Below are 18,862 nucleotides of genomic sequence, written 5' to 3'. Positions count from 1 at the left end.
GGTATGTGTGAAGCTGGATTCAGTGCTCTGGTCTGCATTAAAACCAGATATCGATCCAGGTTGGATGTGACGGCAGAGATGAGGTGCGCACTGTCGACCACGCCCCCTGACTTTGAGAAGCTCTGACGCGACATGCATCAAGCACACCCATCTCATTAGTGGTGGTGCGATGAGACATATCAGACTCATTTGCAATTGACTGCCCCACATTAAAAGTATTTGATGGTGAGTTAAGACAATCAGAAAAAATGCAAAAAATAAAAAAGTTAACATTTGCTGTTAATTACAGAATGTTTCAGTTGGATGGGTTGTGAGAATTTTCAGTTAACAGAATAGGGTCATGGGCCAAAAAAGTTTGGGAACCCCTGCCTTAGTCACTGTTCTAGCCGGCTACCACCCGGTACTCTACCCTGCACCTTAGAGACTGTTGCCGTATGTACAGTTGAAGTCGGAAGTTTACATACACCTTAGCCAAATACATTTAAACTCAGTCCTGACATTTAATCCTAGTAAAAAATCCCTGTCTTAGGTCAGTTAGGATCACCACGTCATTTTAAGAATGTGAAATGTCAGAGTAATGATAGGGAGAATGATTGATTTATTTCAGCCTTTCTTTCATCACATTCCCAGTGGGTCAGAAGTTTACATACACTCAATTAGTATTTGGTAGCATTGCTTTTAAATTGTTTAACTTGGGTTAAATGTTTTGGGTAGCCTTCCACAAGCTTCCCACAATAAGTTGGGTGAATTTTGGCCCATTCTTCCTGACAGAGCTGGTGTAACTGAGTCAGGTTTGTAGGCCTCCTTGCTCGCACACGCTTTTTCAGTTCTGCCCACAAATTTTCTATAGAATTGAGGTCAGGGCTTTGTGATGGCCACTCCAATACCTTGACTTTGTTGTCCTTAAGCCATTTTGCCACAACTTTGGAAGTATGCTTGGGGTCATTGTCCATTTGGAAGACCCATTTGCGACCAACCTTTAACTTCCTGACTGATGTCTTGAGATTTTCCTTCAATATATCCACACAGTTTTCCCTCCTCATGATGCCATCTATTTTGTGAAGTGCACCAGTCCCTCCTGCAATAAAGCACCCCCACAACATGATGCTGCCACCCCCGTGCTTCACGGTTGGGATGGTGTTCTTCGTCTTGCAAGCGTCCCCCTTTTACCTCCAAACATAACGATGGTCATTATTGCCAAACAGTTCTATTTTTGTTTCATCAGACCAGGGGATATTTTTCAAAAACGTACGATCTTTGTCCCCATGTGCAGTTACAAACCGTAGTCTGACTTTTTTATGGCGGTTTTGGAGCAGTGGCTTCATCCTTGCTGAGCAGCTTTTTAGGTTGTGTTGATATGGGACTCGTTTTACTATGGATATAGTTAATTTTGTACCTGTTTCCTCCAGCATCTACACAAGGTCCTTTGCTATTGTTCTGGGATTGATTTGCACTTTTCACACCAAATTACGTTAATTTCTAGGAGACAGAATGCGTCTCCCTTCCCGAGCAGTATGACGGCTGCGTGGTCCCATGGTGTTTATACTTGCGTAGTATTGTTTGTACCGATGAATGTGGTACCTTCAGGTGTTTGGAAATTGCTCCCAAGGATGAACCAGACTTGTGGAGGTCTACAGTTTCTTTCTGAGGTCTTGGCTGATGTCTTTTGATTTTCCCATGATGTCAAGCAAAGAGTCACTGAGTTTGAAGTTAGGCCTTGAAATACATCCACAGGTACACCTCCAATTGACTCAAATGATGTCAATTAGCCCATCAGAAGCTTCTAAAGCCATGACATCATTTTCTGGAATTTTCCAAGCTGTTTAAAGGCACAGTCAACTTAGTGTATGTAAACTTCTGACCCACTGGAATTGTGATACAGTAAATTATAAGTGAAATAATCTGTCTGTAAACAATTGTTGGAAAAATGACTTGTGTCATGCACAAAGTAGATGTCCTAACTGACTTGCCAAAACTATAATTTGTTAACAAGAAATGTGTGGATTGGTTGAAAAACCTAAGTGTATGTAAACGTCTGACTTCAACTGTGTGTGTGTGTGTGTGTGTGTGTGTGTGTGTGTGTGTGTGTGTGTGTGTGTGTGTGTGTACCCACCCGTGGGACAGACTATGTTTGTTCCCACACTCGGGACTCTGACTCTCTTTTGGTTACACAGACTTTTGGCCTCCCATCCTATTCTAACCACCTCTCGTCGGCTTTGTATTCATGTTACCTGATGAAATTGCTGTACAATATGATCTTGTTGCCATCTAATGCACATTCAAATGTCGTAAATCAGCACTGCAGAGCTCTCCCTGTCCTATGCCGTGCCTTGATTATATTACTGTTGATGATATCTGGAAATGTGCATGTACACCCTGGCCCATCTACTGTTGCTAGCCCCAATTCTGACTTGTGCTCTGATATCTGCTTCACCGATTTCTGCTCTCGTAAAAGCCTGGGTTTTCTGCACGTTAACACTAGAAACTTATTACCTAAAATGGGTCAATTGAAAGTGGGTTCACAGCTCCAAGCCAGATGTGTTGTTCATTACTGAGACGTGGTTAAGGAAGTGTGTTTTGAATACTGATGTTAACCTTTCTGGTTATAACCTTTTTCGGCAAGACAGATCTTCCAAAGGTGGGGGAGTGGCAATCTTTACCAAGGATTACCTTCAGAGCTCGGTTGTCTCCACCAAGTTTGTTCTTAAACAATTTGATCTGCTGGTTTTAAGCATTAACATTTCTAATGGCTCTTTGTTGACTGTTGCTGGGTGTTATCGTCCTCCTTCAGCAGTAGTACAGTCTTAAACTCAGCTGGTCCCTCCTCGGATCAGCTGGTCCCTCCTCGGATGTTGTGTTAAAAGCTCTACAACAAAGCTTTCTTAGTGTCCAACAAGCTTTCTCTGCCCTTAACTGTGTTCTGAACACCTCCAAAACAAAGGTCATGTGATTTGGTAAGAATGCCCCTCTCCCCACCGGTGTGATTACTACCTCTGAGGGTTTAGAGCTTGAGGTAGTCACCTCAAACAAGTACTTCGGAGTATGGCTATAGAAGGTACACTGTCCTTCTCTCAACACACATCAAAGCTGCAGGCTAAATCTAGACTTGGTTTATTCTATTGTAATCGCTCCTCTTTCACCCCAGCTGCCAAACTAACCCTGATTGAGATGACCGTCCTACCCATGCTAGATTACGGAGATGTAATGTATAGATCGGCAGGTAAGGGTGCTCTCGAGCGGCTAGATCTTCTTTACCATTCAACCATCAGATTTGCCACCAATGCTCCTTATAGGACACATCACTGCACTTTATACTCTGTAAACTGGTCATCTCTGTATACCTGTCTCAAGATGCATTGGTTGATGCTTATTTATAAAACCCTCTTAGGCCTCACTCAACATTCAAACTGGACAGTTTTATATCTCTCTCATTCTCTTCATTCAAAGACTCAATCAGGGAGACTCTTAGTGACAGTTGTGGCTGCTTTGCGTGATGTTTTGTTGTATCTACCTTCTTGCCCTTTGTGCTGTTGTCTTGTTTGTACCATGTTTTGTGCTGCTACCATGTTGTGTTGCTGCCATGTTGTGTTGCTACCATGTTGTTGTCGTGTGTTGCTGCCATGCTTTGTTGTCTTATGTCTCTCTTTATGTAGCGTTGTCTCTCTTGTCGTGATGTGTGTTTTGTCCTATATTTATTTGTATTAATTTTTTAAATCCCAGCCCCCGTCGTCGCAGGAGGCCTTTTGCTAGGCAGTCATTGTAAATAAGAATTTGTTCTTAACTGGCTAAGAACAAGCGTTTCGCTGCACCTGCGATAACAATTGACTTCTATTCGATTTGATATAGGCTACTCTGAATGTGTTCGTTCGTTAGTGAATGGGTCTTTAAATGTGTTACTTTGTTAGTGAATCGGGCTTTAAATGTGTAGGATGCCCATAAAACCAATAAGCATGCTGTTCTGTAATCAGTGTGTGTGCGCGCGCTTATGTGTGTTTGTGTGTGTGTATTCTGTGGCACCCTGTAAATGAGACAAGTGTTGCTTGCTACATTCCAGCGTGGCAGTCGTTGTGTGACACAACAAGCCTGGATGTTGACAGGGTCCCAAACTCCAACCCGGTCCCCTCTCGCTCTCCCCAAAAACTGTATTCACGCTCTCCAAACCGCAAGCCCAACCCTGTCCTTGAAAGGAATTACTGCATTGTCGATAAACAAAAGACTTGAGTCAAGCTAAGTGTGCTAACGCCTAGGTGATCAGTATGCATGAGCACGCCGCCTCAAAGGTGATTTTCTCTACACAACACTGGACTGCGGAGAATTCTCAATGTGTTTTCACTGAATGCAAATCCTCAAATGTTAAATGGAAGACCTATTTCGGTTGAATGCATTCAGTTGTGCAACTGACTAGATATCCCCTTTCCAACACAGATACCCTGTTGTCTTTTCTGTCTCCTCAGCTACCAGACGGGAGCTTTGAAATAAATGAAAAACATTGTAATATTCTTTAGGAACCTCAATTTCGGTTGCCTCCACACACTTTATGCATGTTAAACAATGCAAATGACCAAAGAAGCATTTTCCTCTCTCTCTCAAGTGGTGTAATTCTCATCTCTTATAAGTCCTCTCCAGACTGAAATGCCGCCAGTGATTTCCATATTTTAACTGCATGTAGTTTTCGTTTCTCTCTGAGGCTCATCATGTGTTGTTTTGTCATCTAAGGCCAATCGCACTACAGTGTATTCCTCACTGTTTCTTTGAGTGAATATGTTTGCCGACTAGATCTTGGCCTCATCTCTGTAGGAGACATAGGGGTCTTTTGCTGTACATTTTGCATTCACAGTTGTCATTTAGCAGATTTATCCAGCTTGACTTACTCTCTGTAGTCGACATGATATGGTGGAGTGACTAAAGATTAGACCTGGATTCAAATAATGTTTGTTTTCTTTCAAATAGCTCTAGCTGCACTTTATTGAGCTTGACGTGAAGCGAAAATTCTGAATCTCCTGGAGGACATTGGAAGTTGATCAAAATGCCATTGATATTGTTAAAACTAACGCCTTTCCAACCGTGGCCATCTGGGTTTTTCTTGATTGAGCTTGACCAATAGATAGTTTGTCAAAAGGCTAAGTCTTCGAGTCAGTGTGATATCTTCGACGGGATAACATACCGTACGGAACAAACGCGGTCTACAACTAAACTGTCTGTTGTTCTTTTACGATATCCTAATCTACACATCTAAATTTGTGACTTAAATGGTTTGACACAGAAGACTGGGCGTCACTTCATGCGTACGATTTTAAATTGAGACGTATGTGGTGCTAAGCAGTGATACGCCTTATCAGCTTTTAAACATTCATTTTCTGTTGTCCTTATTACAGATCTCATTTAGAGATGTTCTGTGCTAATTAACTTATCTGATCTCATTTTCATCACAATGACATCAAATGAGCCCTGTTTAAGTCCGTTATTTTCCTTAGTTAAGGACAATTAGGTACTAGAGCCATTCAGTGCCAGTAATTGTTGCAGTGTGTCAGTAGCATCAAAAAGGAGTATGTTTACATTGCAATTTCAACAGGGTAGCATAGTGGTTAGAGCATTGAGTCAGTAACCGAAAGGTTGCTAGTTCGAATCCTGAGCCGACTAGGTGAAAAATCTGTCGATCTGAACTTGACCAAGGCACCTTAACCCTTTTTGTCCAGGGCCACTGTCAATAATGGCTGATCCCTGCCGTGACCCCACTCTCCGAAGTTGTCTCAGGGGAGTGGGATATACACAAAATACATTTCCACTTCACACCACACACTTGTACAGGTTACACACTTGTATATATGTGGAACAGGACAGATATAGGCAGACCCTATTCTACCTTTATTTTGATCTTGCCATTCTGAACACTACTAATCACTGTCCTTTAGATCTGTCGTACAACTGACCATGTTTCTTCCCTTTTTCCCCGCTCTTTATCTCCTTTCTTTGGTCCACCTTTCTCTTTTCTTCTCCTCTGTCTCACTCTACCACTCCCTGCTGCAGATAACTTCCCTCAGATGGCTCATCAGAAGCGCTTCATCGAGCGGAAATACAGACAGGAGCTGAAAGAGATGAGACGAGAGAGGGATCGCCAGGAGAAGGAGGGAGACGAGCCAGAGGACAGCAGGAAGTAACAGAGCACCTCTCCGACCAATCGATATGGGCAGAGAAGTTTTTCGACCAGTCAAGATGGACGATATTGGAGAGTGTAGAGAAGGTGCAGGAAGTGGAGGGATAAACTACTTCCAAATACTCTGAATTGCTAAAAAAAGATGTCCTCTCCTCGTCTACTCTCTTTGATTTGACAGGTGACAACAATATGATGGAAGCTTATCATAAGGCTAACTTTCACCTGGTCAGTTCATTCATAACAATGCAAGGAAGGAGAAGATTGTGAGGAGAGGACATATTTTTGGGACAATTCAGAAAGAGCACTAGTCTACACTACACATCCTCTACTGTCTCGTCCCATTGGCTTGAGGATTGCCTTGCATTTTTTTAGTGTTTGTTTGGGTTTGTTGTTTTGAGCTGCTTTTATGTGTAGGTCTTAATCAATTGCATGTTGATTATGTACAGTCACGTTTTAAACTAAATCTAGAACATGGTTGGTCGTCGATCATGGTTATAATGAACGGCAACAACAGAAATGCTTTGTTTTAAATGTTTTTTTTTATTTGTACCGCAAGTGACATTGATAATAATTGTTATTAATAAAGGTATTTGAAATGTTAATTGATTTGTCATCATGGAATCTGTCCTCTTGATAGCCATACTCATCATAATCAGTGTCTGACACCAAATCGCTCAATGGGAAAACTAGTAGTGGCATATCACGTTTATGAAGAGGAAAGTGTTAATATGATTCAATGACATTAAATATGATGTAAAATGCCACCATCTGTCTCGCATCTGCTGCCTCTTTCTCTAACAATTTCAAATGTGTTCCCCCCCTCCAAATCCGATTGCCAGTTTTTAAAGATCTTAATTATAGATTGTGTGTAATTAATGATTTCTTCAGTTCAGTTGCCACAGGTTCCATGCTATTAACCACTTTACTGTCTTGAATTTCAACATTCACCATAAGAACTTAAGCTACCTTCAAGCCAGGCTGATATCATCCTAGGCAAAAACTAAGGGAACATGGCTAATGTGCAGAAATTTTTTCATCTCCAAATTAGTTCTAATGTCATTAGGGTTAAGGAAATGGTCTGTCCGTTTTAGATTGTCTAGTCAGGCTGTCAAGGGGATGCTGTTCAGAAAAGTCCCCTACTTTCTTCCTACTGTATGTCTGTCAAATTGCTAAATTTTTCGGACAACAAAGCTTTTCCGAGTTCGAAACTGATGATTACACATAGAAACAGAATAAGGATTTTAAAGATCTTTAATTGTGTTGAGTCATATAAATATCCAGTACAAAAATCACATTGTACAAAGCAGATGAATGAATGGGCATTGGATCATGACAGGGCCCCTTTAAACTACTGCACATACAGTAACCTATCATAGTATTAATCCACATAGACAAAACTTAGGCTGCATCCCGATTCTCCACCCTTCTCCTGAAGTGTGTACTTCCTCGCATAGTAAGTAAGCCATGGACAAGCCAGAACGGCTCATATGGGCAGGAGCCTATCTCCTGTTTCTGTAGCGTGAGGCAGCTTGATGTATAACCCCTGGAAATGACGCTACTTGGATGGATTTAACAATGGTGGCAACTCCCCCTAACCAATGCTGACACAATTCTTATGCTTTTAAATCCATGACTGGAAGTGTAAATGTGCACGCTTTAAGAATGGGTGGAGAATCGGGATGCAGCCATAGACTGCTCAATCACATAGTCAACAACATAATATAGTGGCAACCTTAAGGCTAACCAACCGTGTCTACATGAACACCTTGAACACCCAACAGACCGATCATATCTTTAGAAAGAGGACATCAGAACTCTGGTCCAGAGTGTGAACAGGAAGCCTCCGCATAAGCAAGTCACACTAACGCCCTGGACCAGAGCTTACTATAGGCTAACCATATCTGGCAGCTAACATTTCTCTACAATCCCCCAATAGCATTGACTTGTGTTGTGACACTGGATGCTTGATGTACTTGTTTGTTTAATGCATGTCCATAGCTGAGCATGGTATTAATGCTGAAAGGCAAGAACAGTCTCGATAAAGAAGCACAAACATGTATTTATAGTGAGATGCTGCTGACACCCTGAATTAAAGAGAGAAAATGGATGTACCAATCCCAGATTGCCCCTTTTTAAAGAAAAATAATAATGAGGGGAAAATAAAGCACTCTTCTGTTGCCATTTTCTCTTCTAATTTAAACTCATGTCTACCGTTCAGGGCTGAAGAAGAACGGTTGTTCTTCAGTTCGGAGAGTTTAGGAACCCAAATGAATGCTTATCTAAGCAATGTTTGCCAAAATCTCAAATAGTCACTTACACAGTGGGCGCTCAATGGTCAAAGAAATAGAAAAAGAAAATAACTTGCTTATTACAATTATTTAGCATATAATATAGTATACATTTTTAACAAGTGTGTTCTTGACTTACAGGACTGTCTAAGCTACCTCACAATTTTCATTGTTTACATCTATAGATGTTTTGGAAAAATAATATATGTACAGTTTGTGTGAATTGTGAATGCTGCGGACAGAGACGGAAATAATATCACCGTCATTGTGGCAATTATGTCAGTTGTGTTATTAGTTTGAAATGTCTGATAAATGTCATCCTTCTGCATATTGTTCAATTTGTATGTTTTGGCCTTGGGCAAGTTGCTTCATTTGAATTGCTCAATTTTCTTACTACGTATATGTCAAACCATTTCATGATGGCAAACCAATCTAATGACCATTTCATATGTATATGTCAAAACATTTTATGATCCCAATATTGTGTTGACCTGTACCTCTTATGTCAATGACAATCCCAACGGAATGTCAACATTCTTTCTTACAACTGAAAATTGCATATTTCCCTTAATAATATCTAGCCTTTCTCCCCACATACTGTAGTCCCAATATGTCAGGCCTGCGAAACTTTGTCAGTGTGCACATCACAAATGGATGGTCAACCATCAATCAATTACTCAGTTTAATTAACCAAGAAAAGCATAAAGTAAAACACTGAGTAAAGAATCATGTTTCATTTGAGCATGTTTAGTTCATTAGGGTAACACCTTCCATTAACCCTTTATAAAGAGTACCTTATTGCAAAGTGTTATTGACATTCGTTTTTTCAGATAGTCAGCGCTCTGAGGAGCTTTTTGGTCCGGGTGTTTCAGCTCCCCCCCACAGAGAATGATGTCTTAAATGGCACACTATTGTACCCTGGTACAAATTTAGTGCACTATATAGGGAATGGGAGTCATTTGGGATGCAGAATATGTAAAGCTATGTGGATCAGGTGTTATTGACGGTCAGAAAGGTGACGTACAACCCATAGAAATTGAATGAGTAGAGTAGGTGTCCCCATTCAAGTCAATGATGCCACAGTTGGTGGACTGGCGGCCATTTTGACTGTACCCATAGAATTAGAGCATTCTATTTCTATGGTTGCACCCCTCAGTCTCTTAGCATGGCTTTATGTGACTTCAAAAGAAGATTGTGACATACATAGCCAATGCTATAAGGGAATGGGACGCTAGAAACCTGATAACAAAACAGAACTGTACAGCATATTGTATCAATATACAGATACACACAATATAAGATATATCTCACAATATGCAGCTTTTCATTCCAGAAACTCTGAACAATTCATAGATGATGTCTGTCAAGTTCACCAGAAAACCGCTTGCTTTTCATCCCTCTATTGCAGGCAGCTTTTGAAAAACAAAAGAGAAGAAGTATGTTTGTATATAGAGATATATGTGGGGCCTGATGCACAGAATGCAGTACCCCCATATACAACGAAGCGTCTTCTTGACAAGTCTTTTCCTCATGAGTCCCCGGCTGCCTTGCAGATAGAGACCACTAATACAGTCAGGGGTCACCAAGCGTCGCCGTCCAGGTCCTCCAGTGAGGTCAAAGATCAACGGTGATCAATAACGGTAAAAGAGCACTTTGAAAAATACTGCCTTGTCTGTTTGTGTCCTTGTTTTGTTCTATTGTTTGCCACTTTCACAAAGTACCAGGAGTTAAGTTCACTTTAGCTAGTGCATGAGTATTTGTTTGTTGTACATTTTCCTTTTTCCTCTTATGAGCTCCCTTCTCTCTGGTTAGGAATCCCTGTAGCCGTCACTGTCCTCTCCCCCGTACATGTCAGCTAGTTTTCTAAACCTGGGTCCCCACTCGCTCAGGTAGTTATAGTCCTGGTCTCCCTCCGTGGTCACGGAGCCCAGGGAGCTCAGGGACTCAGCCACCGAGCCGCTTCCCTCGTAGGCGTAGGTGGCCAGGGAGTCATAGGGCGGCGCTGTGGGGTCCTGGTCGTTGTCCTGGAGCCTTTGGTTTATGAATTCCCTGACATCCGAGTTGTCCCTGTAGGCAGGAGGGAGGACCATGGTCCGACGGACGGGAGGGTTCAGGGTCTCTGGCTTAATGTCCCTGCGCTGTTTGGTCTCCTCGATAGCCTCCGGGTTGCGCAGCGTGCCGATATCAAAGGCCTGGGTGTCCTCCTCTCCGCCACCCTCATCATTGTAGCTGACGACATTGTCTCTCACATCCTCTTTGGAGATGATCAGAGGCTCCTTCTTCCTCTGCTGCCTCCTCAGGACAGCAAACAGCACCACGATTACTACAGACACAAAGAGAGAGAGAGAGAAGAACTTGAGCATGAGATGGATAGGAGAGGAAAGCAAATGAGTTGAGGAATGTGCCTCGATACTCACAATTACATTTTTTTAACTAGGCAAGTCAGTTAAGAACAAATTCTTATTTACAATGACGGCCTACACCGGCCAACTCAGACGACGCTGGGCCAATGCATCGATCACGATTATTTCAGAAACAAGAGAAAGGCTTTTGAACTTTTGTTATTTTTCCCCACCTGTGTTCCTTCTATTTTCTGAAGGATAGTTAGTGTCTGTTGGGAACCATTGGTGGTGTGCATACAGTATGTGGATACACTCACTGATATACAGAGCTGCCACAAAATACTTTCCGTATGGATTTGTATCACCTATCTAGCTCTGTGCAGTTGCAGTGAAGATAAGTAAACAGCAACGAAAGGTTTGGCTAACAGAGTTCAGAATATGACATGGCGTAAATCAATGTCTTCTGAATGTGTTGCTTATCATTTGTGTGTGTTGATGTGATTTATGTTTTAATGTGCTGTATGTAAGCCACATGCAAAATAAAATGTTCTGTCTTGTGTAAAAAATAAAAAAAGGACAATAAAGCGTTTTGAATTTAACTGAATTGTACAGTACTCACTGAGCAGTATGAGGACACAGATGATGATGGCCATGAGAGCTCCAGTGCTGAGCCCTGCGGTGAGGACCAGAGCTTCCTGGTTACACAGCTGCATGTTCCCCTCGCGGTCGCAGGTACAAACACGCACAGTCAGGGTGTTGGTGCTGCTCTGCATGGGAAAGTCCCCGTCCGATATCACCACGGGAACCAGGTAGGTGCTCCTCTGTAGCCGGCTGTAGCTGTTCCTTCTGGTCAGGATCCCAGCCGTGTTGTCTGTTGGAGATAGACATCTTAGAGTTGGATACTATACAAGTAAGCAGTGTTGTCTGTTGGAGAGGCACTGAGGAGTAAGCAGTTATAGGCTATGTTATCTGTTAGACACTTTAGAAGTAGCTACTATACAAGTTAGATGTAGGAATGTTCTCCAGTTTCTAAAGTTTATCTTGTCTCCAAGTAACAGCCTTAAATATTATATTATATTATATTAGAGTGTGCTTAAATATATACTGCTCAAAAAAATAAACACTTAAACAAAACATCCGAGATCTGAATGAAATAAATAATCTTATTAAATACTTATTTCTTTACATAGTTGAATGTGCTGACAACAAAATCACACAAAAATAATCAATGGAAATCCAATTTATCAACCCATGGAGGTCTGGATTTGGAGTCACACTCAAAATTAAAGTGGAAAACCACACTACAGGCTGATCCAACTTTGATGTAATGTCCTTAAAACTAGTCAAAATGAGGCTCAGTAGTGTGTGTGACCTCCACGTGCCTGTATGACCTCCCTACAACGCCTGGGCATGCCCCTGATGAGGTGGCGGATGGTCTCCTGAGGGATCTCCTCCCAAACCTGGACTAAAGCATCCGCCAACTCCTGGACAGTCTGTGGTGCAACGTGGCGTTGGTGGATGGAGCGAGACATGATGTCCCAGATGTGCTCAATTGGATTCAGGTCTGGGGAACGGGCGGGCCAGTCCATAGCATCAATGCCTTCCTCTTTCAGGAACTGCTGACACACTCCAGCCACATGAGGTCTAGCATTGTCTTGCATTAGGAGGAACCCAGGACCAACCGCACCAGCATATGGTCTCACAAGGGGTCTGAGGATCTCATCTCGGTACCTAATGGCAGTCAGGCTACCTCTGGCGAGCACATGGAGGGCTGTGCGGCCCCCCAAATAAATGCCACCCCACACCATGACTGACCCACCGCCAAACCGGTCATGCTGGAGGATGTTGCAGGCAGCAGAACGTTCTCCACGGCGTCTCCAGACTCTGTCACGTCTGTCACGTGCTCAGTGTGAACCTGCTTTCATCTGTGAAGAGCACAGGGCGTCAGTGGCGAATTTGCCAATCTTGGTGTTCTCTGGCAAATGCCAAACGTCCTGCACGGTGTTGGGCTGTAAGCACAACCCCCACCTGTGGACGTCGGGCACTCATACCACCCTCATGGAGTCTGTTTCTGACCGTTTGAGCAGACACATGCACATTTGTGGCCTGCTGGAGGTCATTTTGCAGGGTTCTGGCAGTGCTTCTCCTGCTCCTCCTTGCACAAAGGCGGAGGTAGCGGTCCTGCTGCTGGGTTGTTGCCCTCCTAGGTTGTTGCCCTCCTACGGCCTCCTCCACATCTCATGATGTACTGGCCTGTCTCCTGGTAGCGCCTCCATGCTCTGGACACTACGCTGACAGACACAGCAAACCTTCTTGCCACAGCTCGCATTGATGTGCCATCCTGGATGAGCTGCACTACCTGAGCCACTTGTGTGGGTTGTAGACTCCGTCTCATGCTACCACTAGAGTGAAAGCACCGCCAGCATTCAAAAGTGACCAAAACATCAGCCAGGAAGCATAGGAACTGAGAAGTGGTCTGTGGTCCCCACCTGCAGAACCACTCCTTTATTGGGGGTGTCTTGCTAATTGCCTATAATTTCCACCTGTTGTCTATTCCATTTGCACAACAGCATGTGAAATGTATTGTCAATCAGTGTTGCTTCCTAAGTGGACAGTTTGATTTCACAGAAGAGTGATTGACTTGGAGTTACATTGTGTTGTTTAAGTGTTCCCTTTATTTTTTTGAACAGTGTATATGAATGGGTAAAATTGACAAATTGCAGTGTTGGGGAAGCTACTCTGATAATATAGATTATTAAACTACCAATTAAGCTACACTAAAGCTACCATTAAGTGTTTACTTAAATGAACTCCAATGTTTCCAGATTTCAATGAAATATTACCTATAATTAATTACAATATGATTGAAATATACTTTTCCCCCAAAATAATGATGTATGCTAAAAAGCAGCTTTTCTGTGTTGGAATGGTGTGGACGTATACTGGTCATTAAAAATGAATAGATCGCTGATTGGTCAGCTCAGCCAATATGAAAAACATCATGTTCAATGAGGAAACAACACACTTTTTTTTCTGTTTGAGATACAAGTTTGAGGTGGGTTTTTTTTCTCCAATTTATGCTTTGGCCACAAATATGAGTGTAAGACGTGTCAACAACATCATTTGGGTATGAGTTAAGAGAATATGAACTTATACAAATTAGATTTTCACTGGACAGTTACTTTAACTAAAGTTACTTTGAAAAAGTAGTTCACTACTTCTTGGTAAATTGTCATAACTAAATCTGAAATGTCATAGACTACCAATTGTAAGAACAGATTTAGCCAATTAAAACAAAAATTATGTTTCAATGTGAGAATTTGGCAGGTCTGATGCTGAAAATGTAAGGAAATGCCTGCCTCCGTTCATATTTAATACAATTTTTGCCCAAAAAGTAATGTCTAGTTCAAGTAGTTAGCTACACCGCTACATGGCAAACTACCTAGATTTGAATGTAGTTCAACTACCACCAAACTACTGCAAAATGTAGTTACTAGTTGATCTACTTGTACTTCACTACTCCACAACACTGACACATTGTGATCACGGCTGCTGTGGAATACATTTGTTCTGGGAAAAAAATCAAATCGAATAACTTGTGTGTCAACTGTTGTCCTCCAAGAAGAAGTGTACCTTTGTTGTCTCGGACGGTGAAGTTGGCTTTCCCTGAGACCTCGTGTGCTAGACTGAAGAAGAATCTGTGTCCACCGATAGGCTCGTCAGCATCTGTAGCACTCACTGTCTGAATCCTCTGAGAAAAGGTAAGAAAAATATGATCTAACACAGATGACATACTTCATCATCTTCTTTTGTCATGTCTTTATCCTGAGGAACAAGACATAAGGGTTCAGGAGAGTGGGGAGCTCTGAGGTTAAACCTGAAAACCCTCCGGCATAAGGTCAATGTCTGTGATCGAGGCAAGGGTTAACTGATGAAGATACGATCAGTTGGGGGATCTTAGGCGGGAAAGAAGACATTCTGTAGTGGTTTAAAATAGTAATGCATTGTTTTCCACTACCTGGTTAGCCTTGGCGTTTTCACAGACAAAGGTTTCGTAGTAAGTGGCGAATGTAGGAGCGTTGTCATTAACGTCCAGTACTCTGATGTAGACTGGTATGCGGCTAATCAGCCGTGGGTTGTCTTTAAAACACAGAATCATGTTGTTTAATAATCACACCAATAATCACACCAATAATCACTGCCTTTGATAGGATTACTGCTCAAACTACTGTATATGTAACTACTAGAAGTAATTGTAGTAGTTCACTGACACACATATACATGCACTCAATTTCCTCTTGTTCCGATGGAGTGGAGCGCGTGTGTGTGTGTGTGTGTGTGTGTGTGTGTGTGTGTGTGTGTGTGTGTGTGTGTGTGTGTGTGTGTGTGTGTGTGTGTGTGTGTGTGTGTGTGTGTGTGTGTGTGTGTGTGTGTGTGTCAATTATCAACATGCTACTTACTGAACTCAGTGGCAATGACAGAGATGTTGTGCCAAGGGTTCTCCTCTCTGTCCAGAGTCCTTAGCATGAACACTGAGCCGTTACCCGGGTGCACGTTGAACACCCTGTCCATGTCTGTACGCCGGTCAATAGAGTACCTGCACATAGCAAACAACAACTATAAGCATCCTCTTCACTTTCTCACAACACAAACAAGTATAAGCTTCCTCACTTTCTTTCACATAAACCCAATGCACCGTGTCCTTGGCTGTGAGGCAGTTTATTAAGTGTACCTGCACAACACAAACAACAAATATAAGCTTCCTCACAACAAATATTCACAGGAATATTATGCCCCCTGTCTTTGTCTGCACCCTGTTCTATCAGGTACCTGTATCTGCACAAAACAAACAAGTATAAATGTCCTTGCTTTATTTCACTGAAACCCAGTGGAGGAGTATCACAACAATACATCATACTGCTGCATACAGTATCATCCAATTTGAAAGCAATTTGGATGACTGACAGTTGTGGTCTGGTCGTTCCGCTAAAAATAAAATGACTCCAAAAATGTTTATCTGTGCTATCATGGTGTAGCGGTCCTAATAGCTGTTTGGAGATACACTCGCAAAACACACACACACAAACACGCACGCACACAAATGCATAAACACACACACAAACAGGTTATCTAGTAGTGTTGTTTTTCTTCACTTCCTGAGGACTAGTGTGATACATCAGTTTGATTAATAGAGTAGTGGATGTAGGATGCGTCCCAAATGCACCCTATTCGCTATATAGTGCACCACTTTTGTCCAGGGCTCATAGTGCTATATAGGGAATAGGGTGCCATTTGGGACACAAACGTAGACATGGAAGAGAGCAGGGGAGTGGAGGGGGAAGCAGACCCCCGGGGGAGGGGGGGGGGGCGTGAACCAGGTCTCTCAGGGACCATGCACCACCGCACCCCTACTCCCATCTCCTTTCTCCCTATCTCCCCTCTCCATCTACTCTCTAATCCTCTACCCTTCCACAGACAGTATTTTTTGGTTGTTTACCAGCACAAACAGTTTTACAATTTTTACCTCAACACACATACACTGCACCACACACTCACTCTCTCTTTGCCCCTCTTGCTTCCGACAGCAAGTCTAGACTCGTTAAATCTGTCCTGTTGGGGTGCCAACTGCCTTTCTAATATTCTCAATAATTCAGTTGGCTGGGCTTGGCCCCTCCCCTGATTAATTACACCAGATAAAAGTGTGTGCGTGTGTGTGCTACTCTCGTCCCCTCCTCTCTCCTCTCTTCCCATTCCCTCTCCTTGCTTCTTACCCCCTCTCCTTTCCTAACTTCTCATCTCCTCTCCTCCCCTACCCTCGTCTCGTCACCCTACTCTCTAAATGCCACAAAGCACAGCCTTCCAGATGAGCGCTGATAAAAGCGAATGATACCATATTTGACACCAGTAATAAAGAGCTCTAACTTCTAGCTTCAGCAGGCACTCCACGATAACACTTCTCTGTGATCACTGCACTGTGATTGAGGAATGTGCTGATACTGGCAGGAGTTGTTCAAGGTGTAATTTTAATTGAAATACAGTAAAATATTTGACAGAATATAAATAATATGTTGACCCAGGTCTGCTGACCACTAGTAGATGTCTCAGGCACTGTGCACGTGTGTAGTACCTGACAGGGCTGCGGCTGCTGTCTGGGTCTGTGGCACTGACCGATCCAATGATGGTGCCTATGGCTGAGTCCTCTTTGACCTCCATGACGTAACTGACCCGGTCGAACACCGGCGGCTCGTCCACATCCTCCACGATCAACTTGACTGTCGCCTCGTCTGTGGTCGCCGCGTAGCGCAGGAACCGTGGGTCAGGGTTGGAGTTCTCCACCTGGATCCTTAGAGTGTACGACCGCTTCCTCTCAAAGTCCAGAGGCTGAGGAGAGCGAGAGAAGAGGGTTAACAACTCTCTCTCACACACACACACACACACACTCACACACCAGTTAGCACGTTTTTGTTTAACTTTCCTTCCCTCTCACACACACACATCCTGTGACATGCAACACTTTTCTCGTCTAAGCAATACACACACAGACACACACACAGCAAGATACACACAGACACACACACGTCAAACAATACACACATCATCAACAATTGAATGAATTCAGTGTGAGTATTTTCATTATTTTCCAAAACAGAGATTTGTGGGATTTAAGAAATCCAGTGTCCTTGTATATTTGAGGGTTTGGATTTCAGTCATGTCCACAATTATGCCCAGTAACATGGAACAGCTGGCAGCACCCATCTAAATGATCAGAGCATGCAATAAGGGTGAATGGGAAAACAGCTGTGCGCTAAACAATCATAGCAGGGGAATCAACCTAAATAAAGCCTGCCCATTTCTTTACAGACAGCAGAACTAGCCATTAGCACGCAGTGCCTCAGACTTGTTTACATGAGACAATAGGTACAAGACATCGTCGCCAAGACATCGTCGTATTTTGAAAGAACAAGAAATGGTTTGAGTTTCTTCCAACATTTGTGAGCTAACGTTAGCATCACAAACACAATTTATTCCTTTAGCCAAAGTCCTGGTACAGTCGCAGTTTGGGGATATCTCAGCTACAGTGAGTGAAGAGGAACAAACAAAGAGTACGATATAGCGAACATAACACACCCATATCAAACCACACCCCTAAGATGCAATTTGTGTTTCAGAAATTGTATTTCTTAATGAGGCGAAAAAGCCAGGCGAGTTCAGACCCCCTTTAAACCTCTCTTCTCTCCTCTCCTCTCTCTGTGTGCATCCCAATAATCTCTCCTTTCTTGAAAAGAAATTACTGATATATGGAAACTCCCATCTAGCTAATGCATACACCAATTCAACTCTTTTAAACTTGTAGGGAGTAGTTTACGAGTGCACACTTCAGGAGGAAGGAGTGTGCACTTGTAAAGTGTGACCTTTAAGGCCACACTAATGCTGTCTGGAGAGAACACATCTGACGTGTGCTTTTGGTTGTGAGGTAGCTACTAACAAAATCCAGTCCTCCAGTCATTTTAGGTGTGTGTGTGTGTGTGTGTGTGTGTGTGTGTGTGTGTGTGTGTGTGTGTGTGTACGTGCAGCTGTGCAGGTTTTTCCAATGAGCTTTCAACTGAGCACTGTCTGTACAGCGCTTGATATCAATCAAATATAGTAATTTGATATGACCCTTCATACTCTAAGTCATTGATTTATTTTCTCCTGCCCTGCTCTCTAGACAGGGGTTTGATGATGTCAACATGAACATGTGTTGTTTGGGGACAGTGGTGCAGGAAATGCCCTTTAACTAGACAAGCCATTTAATTAGAGTAGGTTCAGATGTAGACCAGACCCTGTACACACACACACACACACACACACACACACACACACACACACACACACACACACACACACACACACACACACACACACACACACACACACACACACACACACAGAGAGAGAGAGCTTAGATCCCTTCCAATATCATTACAACAGTAACATCATCAGAAGGCAATTACATCTTCCTCCACTCAATGATGACCTGATGGAAGTTAAGTGATCAATTTAAAGCCACATTGGAGGAGGGGGCACTTGAAAAAGCA

At 42.8% G+C, this 18,862-nt stretch overlaps 2 protein-coding genes across 4 annotated transcripts in view; one reads left to right on the top strand and one right to left on the bottom strand.

Moving 5' to 3' along the window:
• The window catches only part of drosha (drosha ribonuclease III), a 156,638-nt gene extending 149,720 nt beyond the window's left edge, over positions 1-6,918 (top strand). For all 3 annotated transcript variants that reach the window (XM_029699834.1, XM_029699814.1, XM_029699824.1), the window contains exon 32: positions 6,028-6,918. In XM_029699834.1, the coding sequence (XP_029555694.1) occupies positions 6,028-6,158 (131 nt within the window). In that variant the 3' untranslated portion in view covers positions 6,159-6,918. The remainder of the gene's footprint in view (positions 1-6,027) is intronic.
• A 469-nt stretch (positions 6,919-7,387) lies between these two features.
• Positions 7,388-18,862, bottom strand: part of LOC115154038 (cadherin-6) — an 86,259-nt gene continuing 74,784 nt past the window's right edge. The window contains exons 7-12 of the mRNA XM_029699850.1: positions 16,912-17,165; positions 15,245-15,381; positions 14,803-14,924; positions 14,418-14,535; positions 11,404-11,655; positions 7,388-10,765 (exon numbers count right to left, since the gene is read on the bottom strand). Of these exons, the coding sequence (XP_029555710.1) occupies positions 10,251-10,765; positions 11,404-11,655; positions 14,418-14,535; positions 14,803-14,924; positions 15,245-15,381; positions 16,912-17,165 (1,398 nt within the window). The 3' untranslated portion in view covers positions 7,388-10,250. The remainder of the gene's footprint in view (positions 10,766-11,403; positions 11,656-14,417; positions 14,536-14,802; positions 14,925-15,244; positions 15,382-16,911; positions 17,166-18,862) is intronic.

The sequence above is a fragment of the Salmo trutta genome, chromosome 2 (genome assembly GCF_901001165.1).
Source record: "Salmo trutta chromosome 2, fSalTru1.1, whole genome shotgun sequence".
Taxonomy (NCBI): Eukaryota; Metazoa; Chordata; class Actinopteri; order Salmoniformes; family Salmonidae; genus Salmo; species Salmo trutta.
This window is presented reverse-complemented; position numbering and strand designations above follow the sequence as displayed.